Here is a 27634-nt window from a genome sequence, read left to right as displayed (position 1 = left end):
AAAGAGCTATTTTCTATATTTTAGAATAATAATAAGATTGTAAAAAATTTGGTAATCTTTTCCTCTGCTAGTTCATTGGATTGTATCAGTATTACCTCATCAGCAGCACAACCTCCGACTTCGTTCTTGCTTAATCTCACAATGTAAGCCTGCCTGAAATTAAAATTGAAAACGAATGCAATGGAATGGAGAACTAACAATGTATGTACGGATTTCTTGCAGGGGAAGGTGCTTCGCTGAAGGGAGTGAAAATGGGAGCCTGACGAGGGCATTTGACGTGGAGGAGTTCAGAGAAAATGCTCACAGAATGGTAGACTTTATTGCTGACTACTACAGAGATATCCACAAGTTCCCCGTGCGAAGCCAAGTCCAGGTAACTTCAAATTTTCATTTTAGTTTCGATATTAGTCTAGACCAACGAGCTCAATTCTCATGAAAACAAGCATAAGTTGCATGTAATTTTTGATATAACATCAATCTATCCTGATGAAAAACCACTTGAGTTTTACTAAACCTGGTAATCCTTTCACATGGCTTGTAGCCAGAAAAAATGTTATCAGTAATATTAATTTAATGGCTTAAATTATCTCAATTATTCTCTTCTTTTATTTGGAGAATGTGGGATTTTCAGCTTGGGCGGACCAGTTCAAAATTCTTTCCCAACATGAACATGTGTAACGGTCCAACCTGTGTGGACAGCAGTCCAACAGAGGCATAGACTTTGCAAGTAGACCAGATATGGACCAGATAGTCACACAGGAATGCCACTAGCATAATGCTAAGGTTCAACTATACTAGATCAGTAAGGGTAGTGGAGGTTTGAATCCTGGTAGCAACATCAACAATGGCACAACTAAACTATGGCACTATTAGATGAACTCCATCATTGTCATTGCTACCTCACTACTGGTACCAATCTTAATTATGAATAAATTCCGCTGTTGTGTGTTTCATGAGGAGGTTTTTCTTGCGTGTATGGCATTATTTTTTCAATATTATTCTCATTACAAAATGACTGAACTTGAATGAATTGGAATTAAGGTAGACCTGAAAGTAAAGCTAAAAGATGAAAAGTCTCAACCAATTTGCAATTTTTATCCTTAATGCAACATTCTTTCCTATCCACAAATCAGTCAAGCCTCGGACTATCAATAGTGGTGTAGAGAAGTGTTGCTGGACTCTTTAAACTTGTAAAGACTGCTGTGGCAAAGTGAAACTAACAGAATATCAGATCTGATTTTATTATACAACAGGCCACTGCAGCATACCACACCTAATTGCTCTGTAAAATTGTTGTTTCCTTGAAAGACATTTCATCAAACAGTCTCCTTGCATGTAGAGTTTCAGATCTGCAGTTATAACATTGTTCATTTGGGATGTTTGAGATACTGTTTGTTAATCATAGGAGCATAAATCATTTGGGGAATAAATTGGCAAACAAGAGGAGTCAGATTTTAAAAATAAATCAGATTCAGAGTTTAGGGTTTAGGGATTTAGGGCATAGAAAATAAACAGAAAAACTGGGTAATTTTTGGCGTGGTTTAGGATTTTTCCTGGCAAAAAGCTTGCGTGGACTAATTGTGTTTTTTTGCAAGGAGTAATGGCAATTTTGCCAATTAGTTGCCAAAAAATCCACAAAAAGTTGTTTGCCAAAGTCAACCAAAAACCCCTGACATTTGAGGGAATAAATCGACAGAATGTTCGATCAAGGATTAATTTTGATCCATTCCAGATTTCTGCTTCTATGGTTTATTCAACCTGATACATCAATAAAGAAGGTCAACAACAAACTGATGATAGAGAGTGGGCTCGTTACTTAGCTACATTTATTCATTCACGATGTACTGCTGGTTGGTAATAGAATGAGGAAATTCAAATACAGTTCTGCTAAAGTAGAGAGTGGGTTCATTGATATCTCTGTATGAAAATATAGATACTGATCAAACATCCTCGCATTTCAGTTCATCTTGACTGTAAGAACAATTTCTAGACAACTGATTGTTTCCAGGAACATGTGATTACCTCCTGTGGATGGCAGTCTTCAATCAACAAAGAAGTCCACCACATCGTAAGCCAGACTTTACTAATACGACTAGTAAGAAGCCGTACTTATTTTTTAATCAACTCCCGGACATGTTCCATGTATCACTTAGATCAATCGCCATTTGACTTTAATAATTTGTTCAGAATAAAGTAACTTTTTTTCACAGATCCAGTGCAAATATAAAATGCTTTCATTGTTCTTTATTCTAGAAATAAACCTGAAAAGTTTACAAATTCGTCTTTGATGTGGAGATTTCAAAAATTTGAAATACTCTGTAAAAATGCAACTTGGGATACCTAGCTGACAGCTTCAATTGGAACTAGGTTTCTGTCCAATTCATAAGAAATCCTAAAGGTTTCCTTCCTCAGATTTCTGACACTGAAACAAGAAGCTCTGAGATCTCCTCCAAATGAAATTAATAAAGCAAGCATAATCTCAATGAAACTCTCATTGTCCTTTTATAACCCACTGCAGAGACTTTTGACTCTCCCTCTACTATGCCTCTTCACTTTCCTTTCTTTCTTCTTTTTATTTCTCATTTTTAATATGATTTGAAGTTAGGAAAATAACAGTAAAGTGACTTCATTATATCTTCACTCAACTCACCACTAAAGTCACTTTAAACTTATTAAATAATATTAGCCTTATGATTTATTTTGAGGGATGATATTAAATAATTAAGTTAAAAACTTTCATGACCTTATCATATATTCATATTTCAAGGTCACATTCGAAAGGGACTATCTAGGCCCAAGAGTGGAACTTTGGCTCTCTTGGCCCTGGTGATAGGTAACATAGACATCCATCTAGGGTGCATACCTAGTTGACAGTCATCATAGTCCCTCTTCTGCCTACACCTTCTTCCTTCTATAATGATGGAAGTTCACAAACAGATTATCGATACATGCAGCTATTTCTAGTCGTAAATAAACACAATAAAAATAATTGATTGACAATAATACCTAGGTGTTGATAATACCACAAGACCGATATTCAGATTGTTACAAGGTTACAACAGGTTTGAGCCAGATTCCTGAGAATCTGATCTGATTATAACTCTGCTATTTACCATGACTATTGTCTTCTGTTTCCTGTGGTTACATGATATTGCTCAAGATATATTCGTAATGCTTGCTGATGATCTGATTATAATTCTGCTATTTACCATGATCCTTGGGTCTGCTTTATTGTCTTCTGTTTCCTGTTGTTACATGATATTGCTGAAGGTATATTCATAATGCTTGCTGATAACTTGCTGATTTGATTTCTGTATTATAATAAATGCTGATTGTATTCCTTTTTCTTCCTTATGTTTGATGCTTATAACAATCTGATTTTCTCTTTTATAAGTGCTGTTATCCTTTTCCCTTCTTCCTCTATGGTGTTTGTTTGGACTATATATCTTTCAATCTCTTAGGGTCATTCCCTTTGAAGAGATAAGGGACACGTCATTTTCTAAATTGTTGCTTGAGCCATTATAGTAATTACATTCCTCAGCCATAGATTACACCTCTATATTAGCAAGTGTTTAAGTGCACCTTTCCTTATTGAAATGCACCTTTCCTTAAAGATTTGCTGGTTTAGTTTGTTCTTGTTGCAAAGCAATCTTAGTCACACTGTACGACATTGCTGTTTTCTGCATCCACTCTCACAGAGGTCAGCACTCTTCTGGATTTCCTTGTGGTCTTCAAAACTCTAAAATGACTTGTTACTGTTTTTTCATTGTTTAGGACATCAGAGACCTGCATATTGACTTCCAATTTCACCACTAATTTGCCCATGTTTTAAATCTGATGCTTTGTTGTTGTCTAGTTCAATATGATATCTCAATGGTTCCAAGCATACCCTTTGTTGTCGGGAAAATGGGTAGTTAGATAGTTGGTCTACCCAAGGGAGTTACACGGGTGCGACTGTTCGCCTCACACCCCCTCAGACACTATATGTATGCATTATGCCTTTTGATTGGGACGTGGTTGTACTGAATACATCTATGTATGGTAACCAAGCAGTGAATATAACACTATTGTGTTCTTTTTACATTCTGTATTTCGATGGTCGGAAGTCTTTTCATAGCCGGCAGGAATTAAAAGAATTGTCCCACATCGATTGTGTAAGCGCAACAAGCACTTTATAAAAGTAATGACCTGCGGATTTAAAATCAAATGAGGTGGGCCACTGGGGTTGTGGCCGAGCCGTGCTGGTGGGGAAATATAGTTGCCGAAATTGGTGGAGATGGGGCCGGACTTTGTGGCTGGTCAGCCGGAAATTTACTGTACCCGCTGCGAATACTGTACGCAGTACGGCCGTAGTATAAATATGCCCGCCAAATGCCTGCGATTAAAATAAATATACCTCCAAAAGTGGCAGATCCGGGGTGTCACTACCCAGTTCTGTTAAAAAAAATTTCTCTGCTGGGTGCCCGAAGGGCAAAATATTTTTTGGAAATATTGTCGAAAAATGTAGGGAAATAAAATAAAATTGCAGATCCGAAATTAATTAAATTTGCAAAAAATGACCATACGCGAACTGCAAATCGGGGCTTCCGGGTTCCAATTTGCAATTTTTTTTGCCTCGCGGTCGACTTTGGGCCAAGGTAGCCGAGTTTATAGTCGATTTTCACTAGTTCAGCATTCCGAACGCAATGGTGAGGTTAGATCTGGCTCTCGACACTCCCAATTTTTGCAGTCTTTCGGATTCAGGTTGAGGTGATGAAGCAAGCGTGGTCTCGAATGACTATGTGATGAGGAAATCTCCAAGTTGCTCTGACACCATGTAAGAATTTGCCTAAGGGAAAAATTCACCCAAGAACTAAAAACTCAAACATAAGCACAACTGTAGACCAAGAGAGAGAGAATGATCAGAATGATGATATATTCAATATGCCATGTTAAGAGTACACTAGGAGTGCTTGTATATAAAGGTCTCTTAAGAAACACCTAAAATGTCTCTAGAAACAACTAGGAGATAAGACAACTAAGCACCTTATGCAACATTCTAGATGAATGGATAAGAATGACAAAGTGTCGTATGTGTGTACAAGATTCCTATGTTGTAGACAACATGTACTTAAAAGAGGTGCAGACCCCTATGATGTCATCATGACAACTCACAAGAGTGCACATACTCCTAGGTGACTAATAAATAAATATTAATATAATGCATTAACCTAAGTAAACTTAAGTAAGTGTGATAAGTAAATACTTATTTACACCAACATTTTTGATATTCAATTCTTTCATTATTAGTTTGTAACTTTAATGATTAATCTTTTTGTATTTTCCAATTGTAGGTGTCAGAGTCCTTGGTTAGAGTTCTCCACTTGGTAGATAAGGATCAAACTCTAATAGGGTATTTTTATGAGGCCATGGATAGGGCCAAGGAGTCTATCAAATTTTATTTGACTTGGGAATTATTGATAAAAGATGGAACAATCAACTCCACCAAGCCATTCATGTAGTAGGATGCTTTCTCAACCATTGTCTTTGCTTCTTAGAATCCTACTTGGATCACAGTGGAAAGGTCATGGAGGGTTGTAATGTCCTCATTTTTAGCAGGTTCCTGCAATTGGCTAGGTCAGTTCACTTGTGAGCTGACAGTAGGATTTGAGAGTTTTTGTTGTGTGGTTATAGGCTTTCCAGCAGCCTATGGTATGTTTTGGCTCCATTTGAGGGACTTACTATTTATAGTAAGTCAATCTGTTGGTTCCAATGAGCTCAGTTGAGTTAGAGGAGTTGGAGGAGGCTCTCAGTTTTTATTTCAAGCTTTTGGTTTGGGCTCCAAGAATCTTGGAGGGAGCGTCTATTTATAGTAAGTCACCTCATCAGGTTCATTCATTGTCTTTCATCATCAGGATTACTTTGGTGTTGTTAGATTTTGATTTTGATACTTTGTTAGTTGTTTTTGCAAGATGGGTAAATTATTATTATTCATCTAAATACGCTAAGGTTGTTATTTTTGTTAGTGTTGTTGGTTGGTCACCTCAATATCATAGTTCATTGCAACTGTAATGTTCCCTTTTTGGAACATTAGAAATATTGAAGTCTTATTTTACGCAATATTAAATTGACTGTGAGACATAGGCTCAAAATATTAAAAAGGTCGATTTAATGTTATATAAAGGACAAAGGGGCAAGGAGAAACAAGACCGAATGCCTTAGGGAAGTTGAAGAGCCACAAGGGAATAAGACGAAAAACACAGAGGAGCCGAAGAGTCTTGGTTTGCGTATTAAAAGGGGAAAGAGGCTCATTGTTGGGTATGCTTGATTTTATTATTCAATTCAATTACCTCTCTTGGAGAGTCTCAGAAAGCTTCAGCTTTTAGCCAGTTGGAGGACATACCCCCTCATGCTAGTAGAGAGTGGATGCAAACCCATTGTCCCGGGAAACATCATTTCAAGTGTTTCATTCGTGCTTACAGGTTCTTATCCTAGCATTCCAATTTGACTATTAAATTTGTATTTAGGATTGGGTTTTGTGTACTGGTTATTGTATTGCTGTTGTATAATACAATAACGTATTTTTTGGAGTTGTATGGAAGTTTCAGGTTTTAACATTATAAGTTTGTAATGCATTTCTATATGCTTGGAATTCTGAATATTATTTTGAAAAGAGCTGGTTATTAATTTGTGAAGAATCTTCTGGTTTAAGCATCGTATTGTATTCCAATTGCCTATTTCTGAGTTTGAATATTATTATTAAGAAGAACTAGTTAAAATTCTATCGGCTATTGTACTGGAATCTATCTGCAATGTGTTTATTTCTGATTGCATTGTTAAAAGGAAAAATCAGCAAATATCCTATTCGGGATATTACAGTGGTATCATAGCTTTTGAACCTACCATCCTTTGTTGAGCTTTTAACGACATCCCCTCAAAATTCCAATTTATCTCGAGTTTATTCTTGGCTGTAGAGGATGAGCAATAGATGGATATTACAGTAATGTTCCGTCTTATACAGTCATGGCAGAATCTTAATTGACAACATGGTATCATTACAACCTCTTTAAATATTGATTGGCATAATGAGCATTTTTGTTCAGATGGAAGCTCGGAATTTGGCAAGGTAGAGTGGTTGGTATTTGTTTGTTTTATTTTGGAAAGATCATCTGGTTAGATTTTAATGGAGTTGCGACCCTTGAAGATTTTCTCAAGGATGCTGTTGCTTTGCTTGCATATGAAGATCCAATAATGTTTCAAAGAGAAGCGGTTGCAGATGCAGTAAATGCTATGGCTTATTAACTAATCCTCCATTGCAAAAAAATCTTGTACCATGACGGATGGGATTAATGGAACACTATTATTTATATGTGCAAATCAATATTTAATTTCTAAAATGGAGGGAGGCAGATTGATGAGTTCGAATTGAATAGGTTAACATAGATGGTTGAGTTTGTTAGCACATTTCCATTACCTTATTACAGTATTAATGAATCAAACTCTATTTAGAAAATTGGTTGGAGAGCTCAGTTTCCTTATTACTTGTGTAATCTACTGCATACTATCTCTATCAATGGTTACTATAGTAACATATCTATAACAACTTGTTCAAGAGTTTGATTTCATGAGAAGTGTTGTCAAAATTATGTTAAGTTCAAAATCCAATATTTCTATTCTACCTTAGCAGAGAATTAGTACTGTGGTAGAAGAGATTTAGTCCAAGATTAGAATTTCTTTTTAAATCCGGTTAAGATCATTCCAATGGGCTGAAGTAAATAGACAGGATGGAGGAAATGTACAGGTTGATGAAATTTCCAATTAGTCAAATAATTTGAATCAAGTTGATTTGTTGTTAGGAAAGGCATACTCAGATTGGGGGGCACGTAGGAGATGCTATAGTAGTATATGATTCATTTATAGCTACTCGGCCAAATGATTTCCGAGGATTCTTAGCAAAGGGAATACTATTGAAGGAAAGTGGTAAAAAAGGTGATGTAGAGCACATGTTTATTCAAGAAAAATATATAGCACCTCAGAGTGTGTTGTCTTCTGCATTAGCACTTTTTATTGAACGAATTGCAATGAATCCCCTTCGGTCAACATTTGATACCCAAATTATGAACCCTTATCCTCAATTCCAAAATGATTGTTTTGGACAAACTTAGAACAAGAATGCACACCAATGTGTTGGTGATCAATCTAAATTAAAAGCCGAAATACTTGATGTCTATAGAGAGTATAAAACGCTTCCAACCGAATTCAGAATGACTTATCATTCAATGACTACTTGGATTTTTATCTAGGGCAGCTAAGTATGATTGATATGGAAAAGCAAAAGTAACTGGAGTTGGCCTAGGATCTTTTTGCAAACGAACAACACACAGGTGTGTACGAAGAAATTCCGATAGACCAAAATTATCTTTTGGATGACCTCGAAGTAGAAGAGAAAACAACTACCAAAGATCAGCAGCCTTCTCGGGATCACATAGAAGATGTTACACGAGGTACAAGTTTCTTCATTGGTGACTTGGAAGTGAGCTTTGCCAAGCAGATTAATGAAGTAGATTGCACACAAGGTAATAATAGTTTGGGACTTTGGCATCATGAACCATATATTCATAATACTCAAAACGTGAATTTGGAAGAACAGCCTAGGATGACACTGCAAGACAATGAACAACTTCAGCAGGGAGATAATGAAATACATGCCTTACAAAATCAATTGAAGGTTAGTAAAGACATGGTCATAGCATCCTTGGTGCAGTTTGACAGTACCCATGAGTTGATTGAGGAGCTTTAAAGGAAAGTCCCAAGGGAAGAGGAAGGTGACTGGCATGTGGCCGATTTACAGAAGGTCAAAACAGCCCTAGAGACTATGAAATCAGATTACTTACATCTGCTGTCCAACAGGGATCATATTCTTAAGGCTGCTGAGACTTTTGTAGCACAATCAAATAGGGAAAAAGATGAGATTGAGGATCTCAACAGGATGCTAAGGTATGTTCGGGAGGCACTGAGTGAAACTCAGTTATCTCTACAGGGAGCAGAAAATCAAATCAAGCTCATGGAACACTCTTGGGAACATGAAAATAGAATGAGGCAGGAGTTTTTCCAGGAAGTCATTGATGAACTTGAGAGCATTCAGCAGATGTATGACTTGGATAGCTGCCCCAGACAGTTAAGTAGCAAAACTTCAGAACAATTTCAGCTTGTTGACAACCCTTTGTTTGAAGTTGTTGCTGATTGGACGTCCGACAATCCTCTTTTTGTGTTAAATGAGAGATCATCTCTTGTTTGCCATGAAGAAGAAGAGTTTGATTTCAGACTTTGGGATCCTGACTTAGATTCTAGCAGTGAATCTGGATCTCAGCAAGGGAACGATGAATCAACTTCTGTTGCTTATCATCTGATCAGTCCCAACATATTTTTTGATTTCATTGCATTCAGGAGTTGGGTGAATTTTCTTCATCAGCCTCTGATCAGTTCTCTGTGGAATATTTATTTGAAGTTTGTGGTTAGACTCTCAACATCTTTCATTCTCATAGCACCTATGCGTTTGGGAATTCTCCAAGTTTATGCCAACAGTCTGAACTTTTATATCCATAGGATGGTGGTTTCAGTTTTTGAGCAACTCATTTCTTACATCATCCATTTAGGATAGGTCTTCACATTCTACTAGATTATACATGGACCCTGGATATATTTCTATCTCATCATAGCAGTGAGGCAGCATAAGAGTTTGGGATCTAGGTGTTGGCAGATTATATCTATGGTTGGACGAGGATTTTATTGTGGTCATGGTGTTGGTCAGTGTTGATCAGTTTACAGGTGTAGGTGCTGAGTTTTTTCAGAGAGTTATATGGGATTCATGGATTTGGTTGAGAGATTTATTGCAGAGAGACATTTGGCTTCGAAGTATGGCCGAAATTGTTTTCAATTTGGATTACAGGGCTGCCTGTAGACTTGTATGGGATCTTGGTACTAATTGCTTGAGGACAAACAATTTTAAGGAGGGGAGATTTGTAATGTTCCATTTTTGGAACATTAGAAATATTGAAGTCTTATTTTACACAATATTAAATTGACTATGAGACGTAGGCTCAAAATATAAAAAAAGTCAATTTAATGTTATATAAAGGACAAAGAGGCAAGGACGAACAAGACGAAATGCCTTACGGAAGTTGAAGAGCCACAAGGGAATAAGACGGAAACCAGAGAGGAGCCGAAGAGTCTTGGTTTGCATATTAAAAGGGGAAAGAGGCTCATAGTTGGGCATTCTTGATTTTATTATTTAGTTCAGTTTCCTCTCTTGGAGAGTCTCAGAAAGCTTCAACTTTCAGCTAGTTGGAGGACGTAGCCCCTCGTGCCAGTAGACAGTGGACGCAAATCCATTGTCCTGGGAAACATCATTTCAGGTGTTTCATTCGCGCTTGCAGATTCTTATCCTAGCATTCCAATCTGACTGTTAAATCTGTATTTAGGATTGGGTTTTGTGTACTAGTTATTGTATTGTTATTGTATAATAGAATAACATATTTTGTGGAGTTGGATGGAAGTTTCTGGTTTTAGCATTATAAGTCTGTAATGCATTTCTATATGCCTAGAATTCTGAATATTATTCTAAAAAGATCTGGTTATTAATTTGTGAAGAATCTTTTGGTTTAAGCATTGTATTGTATTCCAATTGCCTATTTCTAAGTTTGAATATTATTATTAAGAAGAGCTGGTTAAACATCTGTCAGCTATTGTACTGGATTCATTTGTGCTGGAAGCTATTTGCAATGTGTTTATTTCCGAGTGTATTGTTAAAAGGAAAAATCAGCAAATATCCTTTTCGGGATATTACAACAATCGGGACAAAAAGCTTTAAATCACGAGAATAAGAAACAATAGCCTTACATGGCAGAATTTGAAGTTATGGTGGAAAAGGTCATTTTTGGAGCCAAAAGCAATTAATGAATTAGTTGATAATGACACTTTTTTTTTAATGTTGTGTGTGGGAAGCTTCTTAAGTGAAGTTCATTTGAGAAACTTTGTGCCATTTGGAGATTATAAATATGAGCCCATTTGATGAGTTAAGCATTTGATTGGTTATTTTCTTTTGTTGCGTATGAAGAGTTTTTGAGTTTGCTGATTTCTTTGCCCTTGCTGAAGTATAAGGGTTTGGAATTACGAAGTGCCTGGTAATTCACATCTGAGGTATTGTGAATTAATTATGAGAATTGTCTTACTTAAATTATAGCATTTCCTGATTGTTATGTACTGTACTTGGGAATTTCATTGTGGCTAGAGAATTTTTGATTTGGAATGCCATTATTGTCTGCTGTTTGGTGTGGTCAAAGAGGAATGTACTATGGCTGTCGTCCCTGTATTTGGTAGCGATTTTAGACTTTGTGGAAGGCTACAATCAATTATTGGAGGGTAGCAATCAGGTTTTAGAGCACCTGCGATTATAAGGGAGGAGCATGTATTTCTGAACCTGCAACTAAATTGGATTATTTCTTGAGAGTTGCAATCCATATTTCATTTGTTAGAAGTCAATTTCCAGGTTCATTATTGCATTCTTGTAAATTTCTAGAAGTCAATTTTTAAATTGGATATTAGTAGCATTGCCATCAATTATAGAATTGCTTCTGAATTGTTTAGTGGTGTTCATTTGTCCAAATCGATAAAGACTTAATCAATTAAAATTGTAAGCAGTTGGCTGTGAATTTAAAGCATTATTTATTGAGTGATAATAATTTGCCTGCCAAATGTTTAACAAAATATCAAACTGTCGATTAGCAAACGCAAATTGATGTTTGTTAAGGACATAATTGGATAGGGTTTTTTACGAGGGCCATGGTATATGCATTTAGAGGATGACACCAGAGCTTGAGGTGAGAAATCTTATTGTGTCCGAGCTAGAAATTTACCAAAATGCAAGTGGTAGGCTATTCACTTCATAGTTGGCTAAGAGAGGAAGAACCACTCAAATCCCAAGTATAATATTTAAAATATGTTTTCACCCTGATTTTTAACTCTTTAATAGTTTATAAAAATTATAATATGTTTTCACATGTACGACAAGTAGATAAAAATTAGAATATGTTTTCACCTTGATTTCTAACTCTTCAATAGTTTATTTTGTAGATATTTGGTGAGAAAATTGGGGTGGAAATGTCCCAAATCTGCAAAAATTAGTCCTTTAAATCTTATGCCGACCTTGTAGTTCATTCACTTGTGAGCACAAAAATGTGTTAATGACTATGTCTTTTTGCAACATTACCTTCGGTTGTGGATGAGGAAAGTAGAGGAAACACTAGTTGGTCCACTTGATTTGGATGATATAAATCCTTATAGTGATCGGGCATCACTAGAGTAGTCTCCCTTGTTTTCAAAGGATGAGATCTATGATTTGGAGAGGCAAGCTATGGAAAAGGGGTTGGATTCAAATAGGATGACATTGAAGAGGGTGTGGAGGTTGAGGATGATGAGTAGTCATTGCCAGTGCTAGCAACATCTAAATGTAGGATGAAGGTTGAGTCATAACTGTGCCGAGCAACGAGGTGTAGCCTCAATTGACTTCTAGGACTAAACCGTCTCCCCCTCTTGTAGATTTTACCAAAGTTGCTAGGATCAAGAAGAGAAAGATGTAAACTATTTTGATGTTGTATTTGATTATAAATTTACAAATAAAATTTTGTATTTAAATATTTCTTTAGACTATAAGACTACCAACCATTACCATTCCACATTAGGATGCCATTTTGCTGGCCAAGTTGAAAATAGTTGTGCTTGGCCTTTTCTACATTAAAAAGCAAAGGTGATCGTTAAAAATACTGGTGTTTGACGTGGGCCAAAAAAAAACAAAAAATAAAAGATTTACCATTACCTAAATTGTAGAAAAGATGACGAAAGTAGCCAACTGATCATAGAAATAAGGTTTAGTGCAGACAAAAATGAAAATTGCGCTAAGGTGGACCAAATACCGCTAAAAAAAGAGCTGAAAAACTCAAGTGGGGTGAAAAATTACACTATTGTTTGATTGGTTTTTAATTTCTCTCAAAAATAAAGAATTTGTTACCAGGTAAAAGGTGTGGGCTTGGGAAAGTGCTAGAATAGAGAAAAGTATTTTGACCAATGAAGCTAAGAAAAATGCTAACTGGGTAGAAATCATAGGGGTTCAAAAAAGTATTGGGCGATGGTTTGACGGAGCTGCCACAAGAGACTAAATCACAGTAGGAAGTCTATTGACACGATTGAAAGCAAAAAATGTTGGAATTAGTGATGAAGACTGCCAAAACTTCGAAAGAAATTTCAAAAATTCCTCAAAAGAAAATCATGAATGTGGCCAACAGAGTTTGTCTTTTTCATGCAATATTTTGTGCAGTTGTGCTGATAGAGAACCTAAGGAGGTCTAGGAATCCAGAAAAATAATAATCATTGTGCGATCTATAGAAATTCCTCCTGCTGTCATGATCCTGCACGAAAGCAATGAAACTATAAAAAAAAATACTGAAGACTGCTGAAAATCACCACAATTTAGAAAAGGATATTTTATTTTATTTTTCCCATGCGATCTTTGTTTTAACCATGAATTATGAAAAAATAATTATCAAACCAATTAAATTCACGTGGAAATATAAAAAGGTCTTAAGAGACATAAAATTTGGGGCCCATCGAAATTTGCTTTTATGGCTAGCTAATTCATAACTTTGTGTGAATCTTACAGCCATGACAATAATAGAATTTGGCCAAATATTGGTTAAAATGTAATCTTTAATCTGAGTGCCTTCTTTGATAACCAGATGTCAACATCAATATATATTTTGAGAATTGCACTTATTTGATAGTTCCTTGTAACTAAAAATTCGTTGCTATCAGAAAGTTTAGTGATTCCGCACTCGTGTGAAATCCATCATGACTCATCTCTCAGGAAGAATCATGTTTTCGTCCAACCGTTAGGTTAATTTCTGAAGGTTTTTTGTTTGCAGAAATAAGCAACTAGTGCAAACACACCAGACAAATTTATCAAATCAAAATAACATTTGAATATGCTTGTATAATCCATATAAGTTGTTATCCAATGTGGATTCGATACCATGTTGGTTTTTATGATAAAAAATTAGATAAACAATAGACAAAAATAATGAACTCAAGACATAGCAATTTATTCCAGGAAAACCCTAAAATTTGAGGGGGAAAAACCCAATTGCACAAGAATCATTTTGGTAATGAAAGAGCAGTAGACAAATTTACAATATGCCCAAAACTAGGCCAAAACTAAAGCAATGATTATCATCCCTATGATCCGCAAACAACAAATGAAATATCCCTAGGATACAATCTCTCAACAAAGAAAATTGAAAAATGCTCCAATGAAGTCTAGCTTCAAGAAAATAAAACATTTCCTTGTCCCTTCATTGTCTTGCCGTTATAAAGTGACGACCCTTTGTTGTCCTAATCCCTCTTAGTCTTCACTCTTTAATGTCTTGTCCTTTCAAGGTGAAGGCCCTTTGCTGACTTTAATAAAGGATAGATTTATATATTTGAAATTTAGGAGAGATATCTCCTAAAGCTATATCTCCAACACTCCCTCTTAGCTATAGAGATATCTTTTCAAATATCCACGTAAGCACTAGAATCAATTCTCAAAATAAGGAAATATCAAAACCAAATTGTAGAGGAAACCATCACAGGTATGAATGACAACTCTGACAGCTACATATCGTTGACATAAAAGACCCACCTTCCAAAATAAACATGGCCCCTTCGAAGATGAATTATTTGTCCTTTTTTGACTCAAAGAAAATGATACAATGTAATTCAAATGAACAAAGATTGTAAACTCCTCTTTTATATAAAAAATTCTGAGACTAGTCTTTCTTTTTTGATTGGTAATATTAGTTTGCTTGTATTAATTTTCAAAAAAGAAACTACGTAGAGCCACTGAATTGGTAGATTTCAACTTCTAAAGCCCAAGTCCTACCCAAAATACCAAGGAACATACATTGGAACAGCCATACATGGTTTCACCAAGAAATCTTCAAGATCTACATCACTACCCAAAACCATAGTCATCTCTAAATCCACGCATACTACCTTCAATGAGGCCTAAACAAAACATAAACAAACAAAAAGAATAGAAAGCAGCTCATTGAAACCAACACTACATCTCATCCTTCAACATATTGGAAAAATCATACCACCATGCTTCACATTTTTACTTAGCCTTCCATGTTTCGCCTTTGTCGCAATTGAGCTTGATTCTCCTAGGGAAGCTACAGATTTGATAGGTGTAATTGTAGGCTTTAGCTTCCTTTGCCTCTCTTGCTTCTCTATCTATTGAATTTGTAATAACAATCACACCCATCCCATGGGAGCACCATGCATCTGGGTGTATATTAGGCGAGAAGAGCTCCAAATAATTAGATGTTGTAATTTTCCCTCACATCCACCAATGACCCTCCACGACTCTTGTCCCATGTGCGATCCAATGTCAGCCTCTACATCCTCGACAATGCCATCCACTCCCTTGGCTCACTGAGACTCCACACAAACCCGCTTCACTTTCCTAGCCTCCTCCCTCGTTCCAAGCATCAAAGCCTTGGCAAGAAAAAGGGATGCAACGACCAGATTGGTACGAGGGAGGATATTGTTATTTAGGTATTCCTCCCCAATAATTGTACACATACAGTCCCAAAATTTTAGATCATTAGACTGAAAAAGACCCATATTCGCTTCACTGTTATCAACCACGAAATGTAGGGAGTTGATTGGGGGACTCCAAAGAAAAATTTGCTTCCGTCCTCAAACTTGGCTCCACCAATTTTGCAAAAAAACTTTTTGAATACTACACCAAAAGAAACCACACAAGCCATAATAAAGCCACAAAACTCTCTAGATGTTGACGTCCACCATCATCAACTAGCGAAAAAAAAAGCCCATGGTACTCTCATTGGTAACGAGCAGATAAGAAGTAATTACCCAATCAACGTCAAGGCGTATCTCCGCATCATTACTTGAACATCCCTCACATGTACATGCAACCTTAATTGTTCGCAGTCCCACCACCCATCAACGTGAAAGATTTCCCAAATCAAAAGTCCGCCACCAATTAATTCAAAAACATCCCATGCTTTATATATTAGCCAAATGAAGACTCCAAAGCCTTAGAAAATTTCAAATGTTTCTTGGTTAGAACTCCCAATACCAACTTTAGATAATTTATCCTTTTGTTTCTGATTACTTTGTACCAAGGAAGGATTCATAGTCCTTACCTTATGTTTCTTGTTCTTTTGTCTTGTTTTGTTTCTTTTCTGACACCATTTTGGTGTTTCTGGTGTGGTCGACTCTTCTGTTTGTATGTTCAGTCCCATAAACCTTTTTGGTTTTTTGTTGGACATTAATATTATATCTTATCTTATCTTATCTTCTACAACATTTTCTTCCTGAAGGACATGAGACACCCTATGGTCCTCTAATGTCTCTAGAACTAATCAAATTCTTTGGATATGCTTGTTTAAATACCAAGCGTAAGTCTCCCCTTTATTTATAGCATTTACTACTTGAGTTGGGAATATCACCTTCCAAATGCAATTTACCAATCCCCAACCATTTTGCCATCAAGTTTTTATTGTTGCAGTGAAACATTCAATTTCATTATTCGATCACTTTGGCAATTTCTTAGCTCTAATAGCAAGGATATTCCCCAACTTATCTCTCGCTACAAAACCTGCACTAGACGGATGTGGGTTACCTTTAGAAGCCTTGCCAAAATTAATTTTCATCCACCCTTTGATCATGAGGCTTCCAAACCACAACATCCCTTCTACCATCCTAAGGTTTAACTTTCAATAGCCCATTAATGGGCCTTCTGAGACTAGTCTTTGAAAGCAATTGGGTACGAAAAAAAAAAAAAAACCAAACAATCAAGCCTCAACTTTCTAGTTTTGCAATCCCACCTCTACAATAGTTTTTTAAGTCTTAGCATTGGTGATCCATTTGTCTCTTCCATTCTTCTATTTCCATTTTTACAAGGATCAATTTTTGGCATCCTCAGGGTCCACTTTTGAAGATTATGACCTGGTATCTAGGGTCTAGGTTTTCCTCATAAAGCATACAAATTAGAAGAGAGTCCTTGACTTAACTCTTTTCAAATTCAAACTCCACCCAAATCCATCATGGGAGACCAAAAGTGAAAATTTTCTTAACAACAAAAAATAAAAGGATTTCCAATATTTAGAGATTTTTATGTGTAAATTTCTGAGATGGAATAGGATTAAAGATTGAAGATTCTTGTTTTCCTGATTCGTTTTGTGGATTGAATATAATTTGTATTTTAAGGTTTTGATAAAAAACACGTATATCTTTGAACCGATAGAAGGTTATGAGGTATTTAAATATTTTTTAATTATTGATTATGAGTATCACTATTTTTTTTTAATCGTTCAAGTGAAGGATTATGGCCCCTTCCATTATATTACATAATAAAATAAGATAAGATTATGTTTAGAAACTAGGACTGACAACTTAAAGAAATCAAGCACTAAAAACTATATGGGCAATACCAGAGGTTTGTCAGTCTTCCCAAGTAATAAACCGATCACTATTTATGAGCCATAAATCTTCAGAAAGTAGTACACAAAAAGTGCCTCACATGATTGGTTTTTGATACCTAAACTGCTTTCCATTCTAGATTACAAATCTAGTTGAGTTATAGAAAAAACCCTTTTTATTTTCAATTTGCATATGCGAAAAAACACCTTTTAAAACTTGGCATGGTTGGGGATGAAATGGCAGCTTGGTCCAGGTAAAAATATGCTTGAAAACAAAATGACATAAAACTGAACTATCATAGATGAAAGTCTCTGTTACTCTATCTGTGCAGGTTGTTGGTTTCTTTAGTCTTGTGTTTTCCTTTGGTGCTTATCAATATGTGATTGTATTAGTTTTGCATGTATTTAGTTTTGTTCACAGATTTTCCACTTTACTTACTGATGCCTTACATGAATGAATTATAAATATTGTTCATCTCAATCTATATCTATCTAATTATTTTTTGCATCCTATGATAATTAATGCTTCAACTCTTTTTTAGGGGTTTTGCATTTTCTGTACTTATGGTAAGAAATTTGTGGCAGGTAAGGGTGGTGGTGTTATTCAAGGTACAGCAAGTGAAGCTGTTTTGGTTGTATTACTAGCAGCACGTGATAGAGTATTAAAGGGGGATAGTACCAAATCACTAGAAAAGCTTGTTGTATATGCATCGGATCAAGCACATTCTGCAGTGCAGAAAGCTTGTATGGTATTGATGCTTTCCTTCACTGCATTCAATATGTTGTTTTCCTTAGCTTCAAGCTATACAATTTGACTGGTAGGGAACTGGTCAGTGAAATTTAAGATGTGAATTGTCAGAATTACACCTTCATGATTCATCCATGCAATTTGGTTTTCTAGTTGAAAAATGGCACACAGATACATTCAAATCCCAAAATGATATTATTTTGAGGCAAGAATTTTACAAACATTCGAGTTCTTTTCAATAATTTTGTCCAGCTGGAGTTAACTTCAACAATTTTTTATTTAGCTGCATTTTACAAGCAAGTTAATGAGTTTTTTATGTAGGCTGATTTTCTGAGAAAATGGAACCTATATTACATTAAAGAATAGATTACATCAAGTGCAAGGTCTTACAGGGATATACCTTCGTACCCATTCAATTCGAGTTAATATGTTTGATTGGGCTCATCTTCAATATCTTTGCAATCGTCAATGGTCCCTTGGTCTACTGGTGAAGTTGAAATGTTCATTATGAGCCCACCAAAGATCAAGTCTGGATGAGTGTAAGCTTTGACATTGAAGTAAGGGATGAGGTGAGGAGTGCACCCTGAGCAATTTCAGTCCTTGGCTCTTAGCTGAATAGGTTCAGTCTAAGGCTCATGCTCTTGTAGCAAGTTGCCAAAAAGGTTTCGTGGATGACCACCCAAAAAAAAATCTTTGAAATAATGAAAAATAAAGGTGTAGTGTGGCATAGTGCCACACTAGACAATAATTTAAAAAACATAGGAACAAGGGTTTATTCTAAACCCAACTGCATTTTTTTCTTATTTTATGTTAACATAGCATTACTTTTTCAGCACTCCTAGGGCCAATCATGGTTTATGTCTAAGTGCAATTATGACTTGGATAATTAGAGTATGTCTCATGCAAACCAACTACCTATGTTACAAACATGTTGTACTACATAGTTTTTGCAAGAACTAAGGTTTTATAGGGCAATATAATGTCAAATTAATTCTAATGTCTTCCTCTCATTAAGAATATTTAGTATTAGGAAAAAAAAAAGCATTCCTATTGACAAGTTATGAAAGTTTTTAAAGCATGATTCAATATCATACCAATTTGTACCAACGCTCCACAGAGTTTCCGAGATGAGGACGTTTTAGGGGATGGGGACATGTTTCCGGTATAGGTACAGGTCGAAGCCAAAATTTAGGGAATGGAACCTTAGGGGACGACGATTAAAAACATAGGGGATTTTTATAAATAGCGATGTAATTCAAATATGTATATCATAACATTGATAAAACATTCACCATAGACATTTTAGAAGATCAATACATGGAATATTATAACATGGGAAATACTAAGTACTTCCATTATAATAATATTACATACATATTTAGAAAAAATCGAAATGCCTAGAGGCTCCAAGTATCATGCTGAAATCAGAATGTTATAAAGAGAAGTCCAGCTAAAATAGTTAGAAAATACTAAATGCAATCTTTCCTCACTAAACACAATCTTTCCTCACTACTGCTACTGCTCTCATGTTTTTTTCCTTCCTCTTAGCAAGAATGTCAAAACTAAAAATGATTAGAAGAGTTAGTGTTTTTATGGACCAAATATGATTGTATATTTTTATTATGTCTTTAAGACGACTAGGGGCCATGCAGACAGCAAAAAAAGAAAAAAATGTTTTTTTGGGGGCATTTTGCCTTTAGCAGATTGGCTGGAAAAAAGGGGATGGCCGACAGTTTAGGGGATGGATAGGGGATGATAAAACCATCCTTAGTATTGGTGGTTGCCCCCAAGTTTCCTACTGAAAAAATTGGGCGTTTTGGGGACGTTTCCGAATTTTCCAAAAAGGGGACAACTTAGGGGACGACCAAGATCTGTCCTTGCATCCTTGTTTCATCCCCAGTACGGGCACGACCCCGAAACCATAGGGGACGCGTCCCTGTGGAACGTTGATTTGTACCCATTGCTCCATCCAATAGAAATCCATAAGTTTAAGAATGCGTAACCCAATACTCTAAAAGGATATCTACACCAAAGTAACGAGACTTGGACCCGGCTCGGACTCGGCAGGGTAACTCGACTCGGACTCGGTAGTGACTCGGCAAAGTGATAAAACCCTTGAAATTTAGAGATTTTTTGGATTTAAATTAATTCCATGCACCAATTATTGAATAAAGATTAAAGACACAATAACATCATAAAATAGAAGATAATTTGATCACATACATAACATATATCAATTACGTAACTACAAAGGTAAAATAAAAATAAAAATCGGCCGAGTTAGATGAGTCAGCCGAGTCACCTAGGCGAGTCAGCCAAGTCACCCTGCTGAGTCAGGCGAGTCGGTTGAGTCAGCTTAGTTGACCTGCCGAGCCAGGGTCATGGGTCATTTTGACCCGGCTAAGGCAACTTGACTTGCCGACTCGGATGACTCACCCGACTCGTGGCAAGTCTCGTTACTATGATCTACACCCATGATCAACTCATCCTTATGCATAAATTTTCTCTTGATGTTGTAATACAAGAGATATAAACATATGCATAGCAGAGGCTCAACTACAACCCTTGTTTCTGGACCTCAATGTTTTGCATGACATTTAGGTCTTGGTGAAGCACTTGAGAATGCAAGAAGTAGTCACATACCATATATAGAGGAGCTTAGGGACATTCAATCAAAGGAGCGACAAGGAGAAAATGATATAGATCTAGTGGTAATGGAGGAATAAGAAGAAAATTAGTTTAATTCCAATTTCTTATTTTGCTTGTCAGAGGATATTAATAATGTTTGTTCATATGAGATGACAATTATAGATACATGGCATGTAAAGCCATATTTTGTTCTATCTGATCAAGGTCATATCTAGATTATAAGAGCCTTTTGTAAATGTACTTTCAAACTATCTTCATAATATTAATATTTTTCAGGCTTTTAACTTTTTGCTTTAAAAAAGGAGATAATCAATAGTCTCAAAGAAGATTAGAAATTAAACCATTTACTATGCATTGAGCATACTGTGACAACAAATAAGGCTGTAACATTATTGAGTTAGATACTCATTTATGGAATGTTGTGTATATGTGCTATTAAGGATGGAAAGCCACCATTTGCTAATATATATTTATTAATAACAAAATCAGAATTATAATTATGAATATAGTTATATGCTATGAATATATGTATACTTTTTGTAATACAAGAGATATAATCTTATGCATAGCATGTTCCTTAATCACTATAGCCCCTTAAGAGGGTAAGTTAGTGTTGTGTAAGGAGAGGTGGAGTAAAACCACACAAAGTAGGTAAATCCCAAGACGGAATAGTGACAGGGTCCTAAAGCCTTGAGGGAACCTACTTGTAGCTTGGTGTCAAGTGCCCCATGACTAGTAAACTGCATTCTCCTTAGGATTAGGTTTAGGAGAGAAGTAAGGAATCAGGGCTTCAATATGTTAACTACCGCATGTATTCTGAACAATTTATAGTTTTCTTTGATTGGATTGATTTGGACACATAGTAATTTGCATAAATTATGAAAATTGATAGCCTCCTAGTTGGGGACATTACATATTATCTTTGTAATATCAATTTGTATTGTTTTCAATCCAAAAATCTAAAGGTGAAACTGAGAACCTCAGAAAAAAAGGGTGTATATTACATCACATATAACATACACACAATTGTATTGAGAAGGAACATTGCACCAAATTAAATAAATAGGTGCCTCTTTAGTATTCTTGCAGACTGTACATGGTCTCCAACATTACTCAGATTTACTCATATATGTAAATCTGTAATTTGATAAACCCAACTCATATATGTAGAGGAAGATCATGTTAGGCACGATTATTGAACACAACGGTTTGCTTTGGACCTAATCATAACCATTATTAACTCCATCTTTTTATAAAAGAACAAATATGTTATGCTTGTGTAATCTTTCTTCATTATCTACAAATTTTTACATGCAACTATGCATGTGTACAACTCATAACATATTATATGCAAATACATTAAATGTTCACCTTTTAGGAAAACCATTTTAACTGCATCAACCACTTAATTAAGCTGAGAGGCAATTTATGTTAGAAAAGTTAGTTTGGAAGATATCACCTCCTCAGTTGAGATTATTCTCGAAATCATGTAGGGCACAGTAGTAAAAGCTATAGGCTTCTATAATGTAACTTGTGATTATAAAATTTTTGGCCATGGCTTCCATTAAGTCCTGACTTTTAAGTCATCCCTCGCTACTCTTTCTTATGAGGTGTAGTTGAATTAATATATTGAAATCGTATTGAGTAATGTTCTTTGCTTATTGTGGCTATTGAATATAATTTTCCTGGAAGGACACACATGTGAACCATGCACAAGTGAAAATACATTCCCAATGATTAATTGTGATCTGCATTATCGGTCTCCTTAATTTTTCATAAGTAGCAAGCTCATGGATATATTTATGTAATTTCCTTCTCATGAGCTTATTTTTATAGAATGACCAATTCATAAGATAATTTGAATCTTAGATTTTAACAAGTTTTCCAAATTTGAATGCGTTACAGATTGCAGGAATAAGTGAATCAAATTTTAGAGCACTTCCAACGAATTCTTCTACAAACTATGCACTTTCACCCAACATTCTTCAAAAAGCGATTTTGGATGATATACATGCTGGATTTTGTCCCCTTTTTCTATGTGCAACGGTATGGAATCTATGTTTCCTTGTGTTTAAATTCTTACTTCACTTCCATTTAAATTTGTTTCTTCTAGATGTGCAATTGCATACCACATTTTAAAGGTGCCTAACATTTCTTATCAAGTTTGTATTCATGAATTGTTTGTTTTTACCATTCCAACTTTGCGAGGAGCAAATATTTATTCTACCATTTTCTTCATAGATATTATACTTTTATAATGAATTTTCATTATTTTGATATTTTACCATTGGTTTTTCATTATGGCTCAGAATCTTGAGATTATTAGGAAAACCAAAGAGATATAAGATTAGAGGTATCATAACATCGATTGTACACCTTTGTAAATATATTCTTATAGGCTTTCATTGCCAAATGATGTATTTAGAACTTATGCTCAAGGTCGTTGATGATTGATAATAGGCTCGAAATATCAGAATATACCAAAGGAATCAATTTCAAAAGTTGCAACCTTTTGAAGCATGGAAAACGCGATAGAGGAAAACTCCTAGTTCCCAATAGTGGCATGGTGGTTTCCCACCACTCTCATAGTTTTGCAGCCATTGTTGTGATTCTAGCATTGGCAACTATGAAATTCGTTGTTTCCTACCCAAAACCATAGTTGGAAAAATTGTAGTTTAATCTGCGATTAGATACAAATCACTGAGTTTATTTGCTGGGTGAGTTTTTTCCAGAGAAAATCGCCGATTCAAGAAATCGTTCAGTTCTAAAAACTCACGATTTTTTACTTCAAACTCAGCCGGGCTTGAGGCTTAGCGATATAGGCCAGAACATCCTTTTTTTCAACACCAATTTTGTTATGTGCATTTGGAGGCTTGAGGAGGGGAGAGAAGAAGGGTTCCAAGGGATTCTTAGGTGATTGCAAGCTATTGAAGGCGAATTTGAGTAGAGCTGGAAAGAGGAAGATGTGATTGTATTGATGTATTTAGTAATTTACTATTTAGTATTTACTTCTAGACTTCTAGTTTGACATAAACTATTTACTATTTTGCTTCCCGCCATCAACATTCCTTATGAGAATTCAATTTCGTACCCACCATGCATTCATATATAGCTAAACTTTGCTTGTTTCTTTTGTGTTCTCTTTAAATAACTCATTAAATGCATCTTCTCATTACAATTTGCAAAAAAAATTGTATTTTTAATTAAATTTTAGCAGTTTTTTTAGGTTCCCGAGTTTTTTTGAAAAATTGACTGATTTTTAACCAATTAAACTTTTAGGGGCTTGGCGAGTTTTCCAACTATGCCTAAAACCACTTTGGAAAAGGGATTACATTTTTTCAAAGGTTTCCACCCTTGAATACTCACATTGAGGAGTTGGTTGTTCACCAAATCCCCTAGCCAAGGTGGTACTTCATGCCCTGCTATTGTGGACAAGTTTTAGTCTAATGTGTGTAAAACATGCAAAGTACAAAACATTTATTATAATCCTCCTTTTTTCAAACACTTTACATAGGTGGGCAAGTACACATGAACTACACTAAGCGAAGCTATGACCATTGCTTTCTTACAAAAAATCTTTTTACTTCACACAAACTTCATTAAGGTGTTGACAATCTATGCCAGTATATAATCCTTTTCTAACAATACCTTTCTTCTTCCATCATGTGCCTAGAAAAATGATATTGCACATTGATATGCTTTGTCCGAGAATGATAAGTTGGATTTTCAGTTAAGTAAATTGCAGTTTTGATATTCAGAGTATTTTTAAATAGTTTTCTTTAAAAAACCAACATACAAACACAATCTATGTAGCCATTCAACTTTATTTGCATGCATTAGGTTGTGCCAAGTGCCTAGCATTTCTACGACTTGTTGAATTTGAAAGGCCTTAAACCATATTAAATGGTTCAACATTTTTTCTGTGTTCAAACCTTTGGGCTTTGTTGAGTGCTTTTGCAGATATGGTAGTATTCAATGGAAGAGCGCTTGAACTCAAGAATATATTAGTGGAGATGGTGCCCCCTTGCTTCTTGTTTATTAGTTCTTTTGTAAACAGCTTGTTGACTCTTGTTTTGTCTAAGACTAGAATTACGACAAAAGTCCTAAAGATCTTATAAACGGAACTTGTGAATTGCTGCATGTGGGTTTTACTATTTAGTCACCATTTGTGTATTCATTCCAACTGGTAATGAATTATGGAACTGTTTTTCATTTTACAGTTTATTCAAATTCTTCTTTCCTAAGTATCTAGAATATCAATTAGGCATCTTTCTAGTGTTCTATATATATCTGAAAGTTTTGGCTTCTATTCTTTCAGGTTGGTACAACTTCATCATCTGCTGTTGATTCTTTGAAGGAGCTTGGAAAAATAGCTCAGGTAGTCATGATATTTTATCCCCATCCTATCATTTCACTATTGCATATATGTTGGGTTTTGCATAGAACAAATAATTCACGTGTTAAAGTTTAAACTCTGAATGGATTATTTGAAACTCACAAAGATTGAGGCAAGCTTCAGTCCTTACTTTTCCAAGCTTTCCTACTTTCCTAAGTTCACTTTTCCAAATTCGGAATTCTTAAACAATGTCAATCTTTTCAAGTTCTTGTTTGTAGTAGAGGGAAGAAAAATGAGTGGAGAAGATATTGTATTTCACCTTAATAACAATTATAATATATTGGGTATTAAGACATAAGTGAAAATGAAACATTATGTATGGGTTAACTGAGTTACTTATTAGAATATTGATATAATAAAGTGTACCTACATTTGTATCTTATAAATACGTTTGTTGCATCTTAGTCATAAGGTGCTGAACTTCCATTAATAAGGTGTTATACTAATAAATATCTGAATTTATATATTGTTGTTCTCTCTCCATGATGGGAAACCATCTCTCTTTAATCTTAATCTTTTGTTCCCACTACATTTAATTAAGGCATAGAATTGATCTTGTGAAGGAAATTCTGAAGGCTCAAGGGAAGGTTGTGAGTGTTTCTTTGCGATTGTTAAGACATGAGAAATTCTAATGTCCTCTTCTTGCACCTCTAGCTTAAAATGAATTTTCCATTAGCTTATTCCTAGGTTCATATAAGCTAAGAGAATATCGTTAGGGGATTCAATGTCCTAAGGTGATCTCCAATAGTGATTTTCAGATTTTTTTGGCAAACTTTCCATTTTGGGCATGTTGCTATTTTAGCACCTAGTCTTGGCCTCTATTGCTCCTTAGTGCAATGTAGTCTTTTCTAGTTTCGACCTTGGCGAGTTCAGAAATTTCTTTCACAGAGATTTTATTTTTATCAATATTTTTTATAAAATTGCTTTGTGAATTAAGTGGGCATGTTGTGTTTATAAAGCATAACCCTTGTGCTACTCATAGTGAAGTAACAACTTAAAGCTGTTTCTAAAATTGGGCCAATTAGACATCCTATGTTGATGCCAAAGAAGGGGGAAGTTTAATGTTTTGAAAGCTTTTTTAATGATTTTTCCAGGTGACACAAATGTTGAATAAGGGAATAACGTGAAAGATTAAATGCTATTTTTTGAGGACAAAAGCTAGTTGAACCTCTTGGAGGCTTTGTCATGTGCTTTGAAAATAGCTTTGGAGGGAAAGTGAATTCAAATTGAAGAAAGGTTGTCCTAATTCATCCCTCTCTCTTTATATTCTCATCTTGAGCTCTTTTTTTGGGTTGTGCATGCTTAGTGAATTAACAATTCAAGGTTTCTTTTTTATAGTGGGCCAGTTAGACATCCTAGGTTGATGCCAAAGAAGGGGGAAGTTTACTGAGAAGTAGTACATAGTTGGGACAAAATATAGGCTTCTATTGTTTGAAGATTAGGCATGCCAATACCATAATCCTCCCACCATAAATCTACAAAAAAAAATTTAGAAATATTAAAAATTTAAATGAGTAAAAGATGTAACAATCATTATCAAGTTTCTAATATTTTCTTGTAGTATTGAACAAAACGTTTTACCTGGTTGTTTGTCTCCTATCAATTTCTTGTTGTGAAGCAAAGAGTCTCCCCTCTGCACCCTTGTAGATCTTGAACAAGGATCATTTTTAAATTCAGAAATATGAACTGTCAATCTCAACAATGAACATTTCAAAATTCATAAATACGATATAGAAAATCTTAAATCTCACCTCCAACTCATCCAGAACCTTGTCTCGCAAGCCATGGTTTGGTGCCATCTTACCAATGCGTCTAACAACACTTGCCATAAACAAGGATCGTTTTTAAATTCAGAAATATGAATTGTCAATCTCAACAATGAACATTTCAAAATTCATAAATACGATATAGAAAATCTTAAATCTCACCTCCAACTCATCCAGAACCTTGTCTCTCAAGCCATGGTTTGGTGCCATCTTACCAATGCGTCTAAGAACACTTGCCATGACCTCTTCAACAACCCTAAATGAATTGAAGAAGTAGAATTGTGGGTTCAAGAAGTAGGCCAAAGCATGTTTCCTTTGGTGGAGTTGGTTTTTCCACCTATGATCAGTGGTTTGCCAAAGAATTTCATATTGTCTTGAACTACTGCCATAATAATGTGAAATGGCCTCGTTGGCCTTATCAGTGAAATCAAATGGCATGACCTCTTCATCCACCATACAAAGAACCCTTACCAAAGGTTTTGTCACCTAAAAAAATGAGAACTACTTTTAAATATTTCAAAATTAATCCCTAAAAATAGAAAATAGATGTCTTGTA

General features: G+C 35.4%; 1 protein-coding gene and 1 pseudogene across 2 annotated transcripts in view; both read left to right on the top strand.

Annotated features, from left to right (window-relative positions):
* Positions 1-27634, top strand: part of LOC149556373 (tryptophan decarboxylase 2-like) — a 377028-nt pseudogene that overhangs the window by 293523 nt on the left and 55871 nt on the right. The window lies entirely within an intron of this gene.
* On the top strand, positions 151-26518 carry LOC149556375 (tyrosine decarboxylase 2-like). Its single transcript, XM_089830671.1, has 4 exons — positions 151-373; positions 22822-22962; positions 25235-25294; positions 26407-26518. Exons 1-4 carry the CDS (start codon positions 176-178, stop codon positions 26437-26439), a joined length of 432 nt encoding a protein of 143 aa, XP_089686797.1. The 5' UTR covers positions 151-175; the 3' UTR covers positions 26440-26518.

The sequence above is a fragment of the Cupressus sempervirens genome, chromosome 5, assembly GCF_028749045.1.
Source record: "Cupressus sempervirens isolate cs-2001-9-10 chromosome 5, ASM2874904v1, whole genome shotgun sequence".
Classification (NCBI taxonomy): Eukaryota; Viridiplantae; Streptophyta; class Pinopsida; order Cupressales; family Cupressaceae; genus Cupressus; species Cupressus sempervirens.
This window is presented reverse-complemented; position numbering and strand designations above follow the sequence as displayed.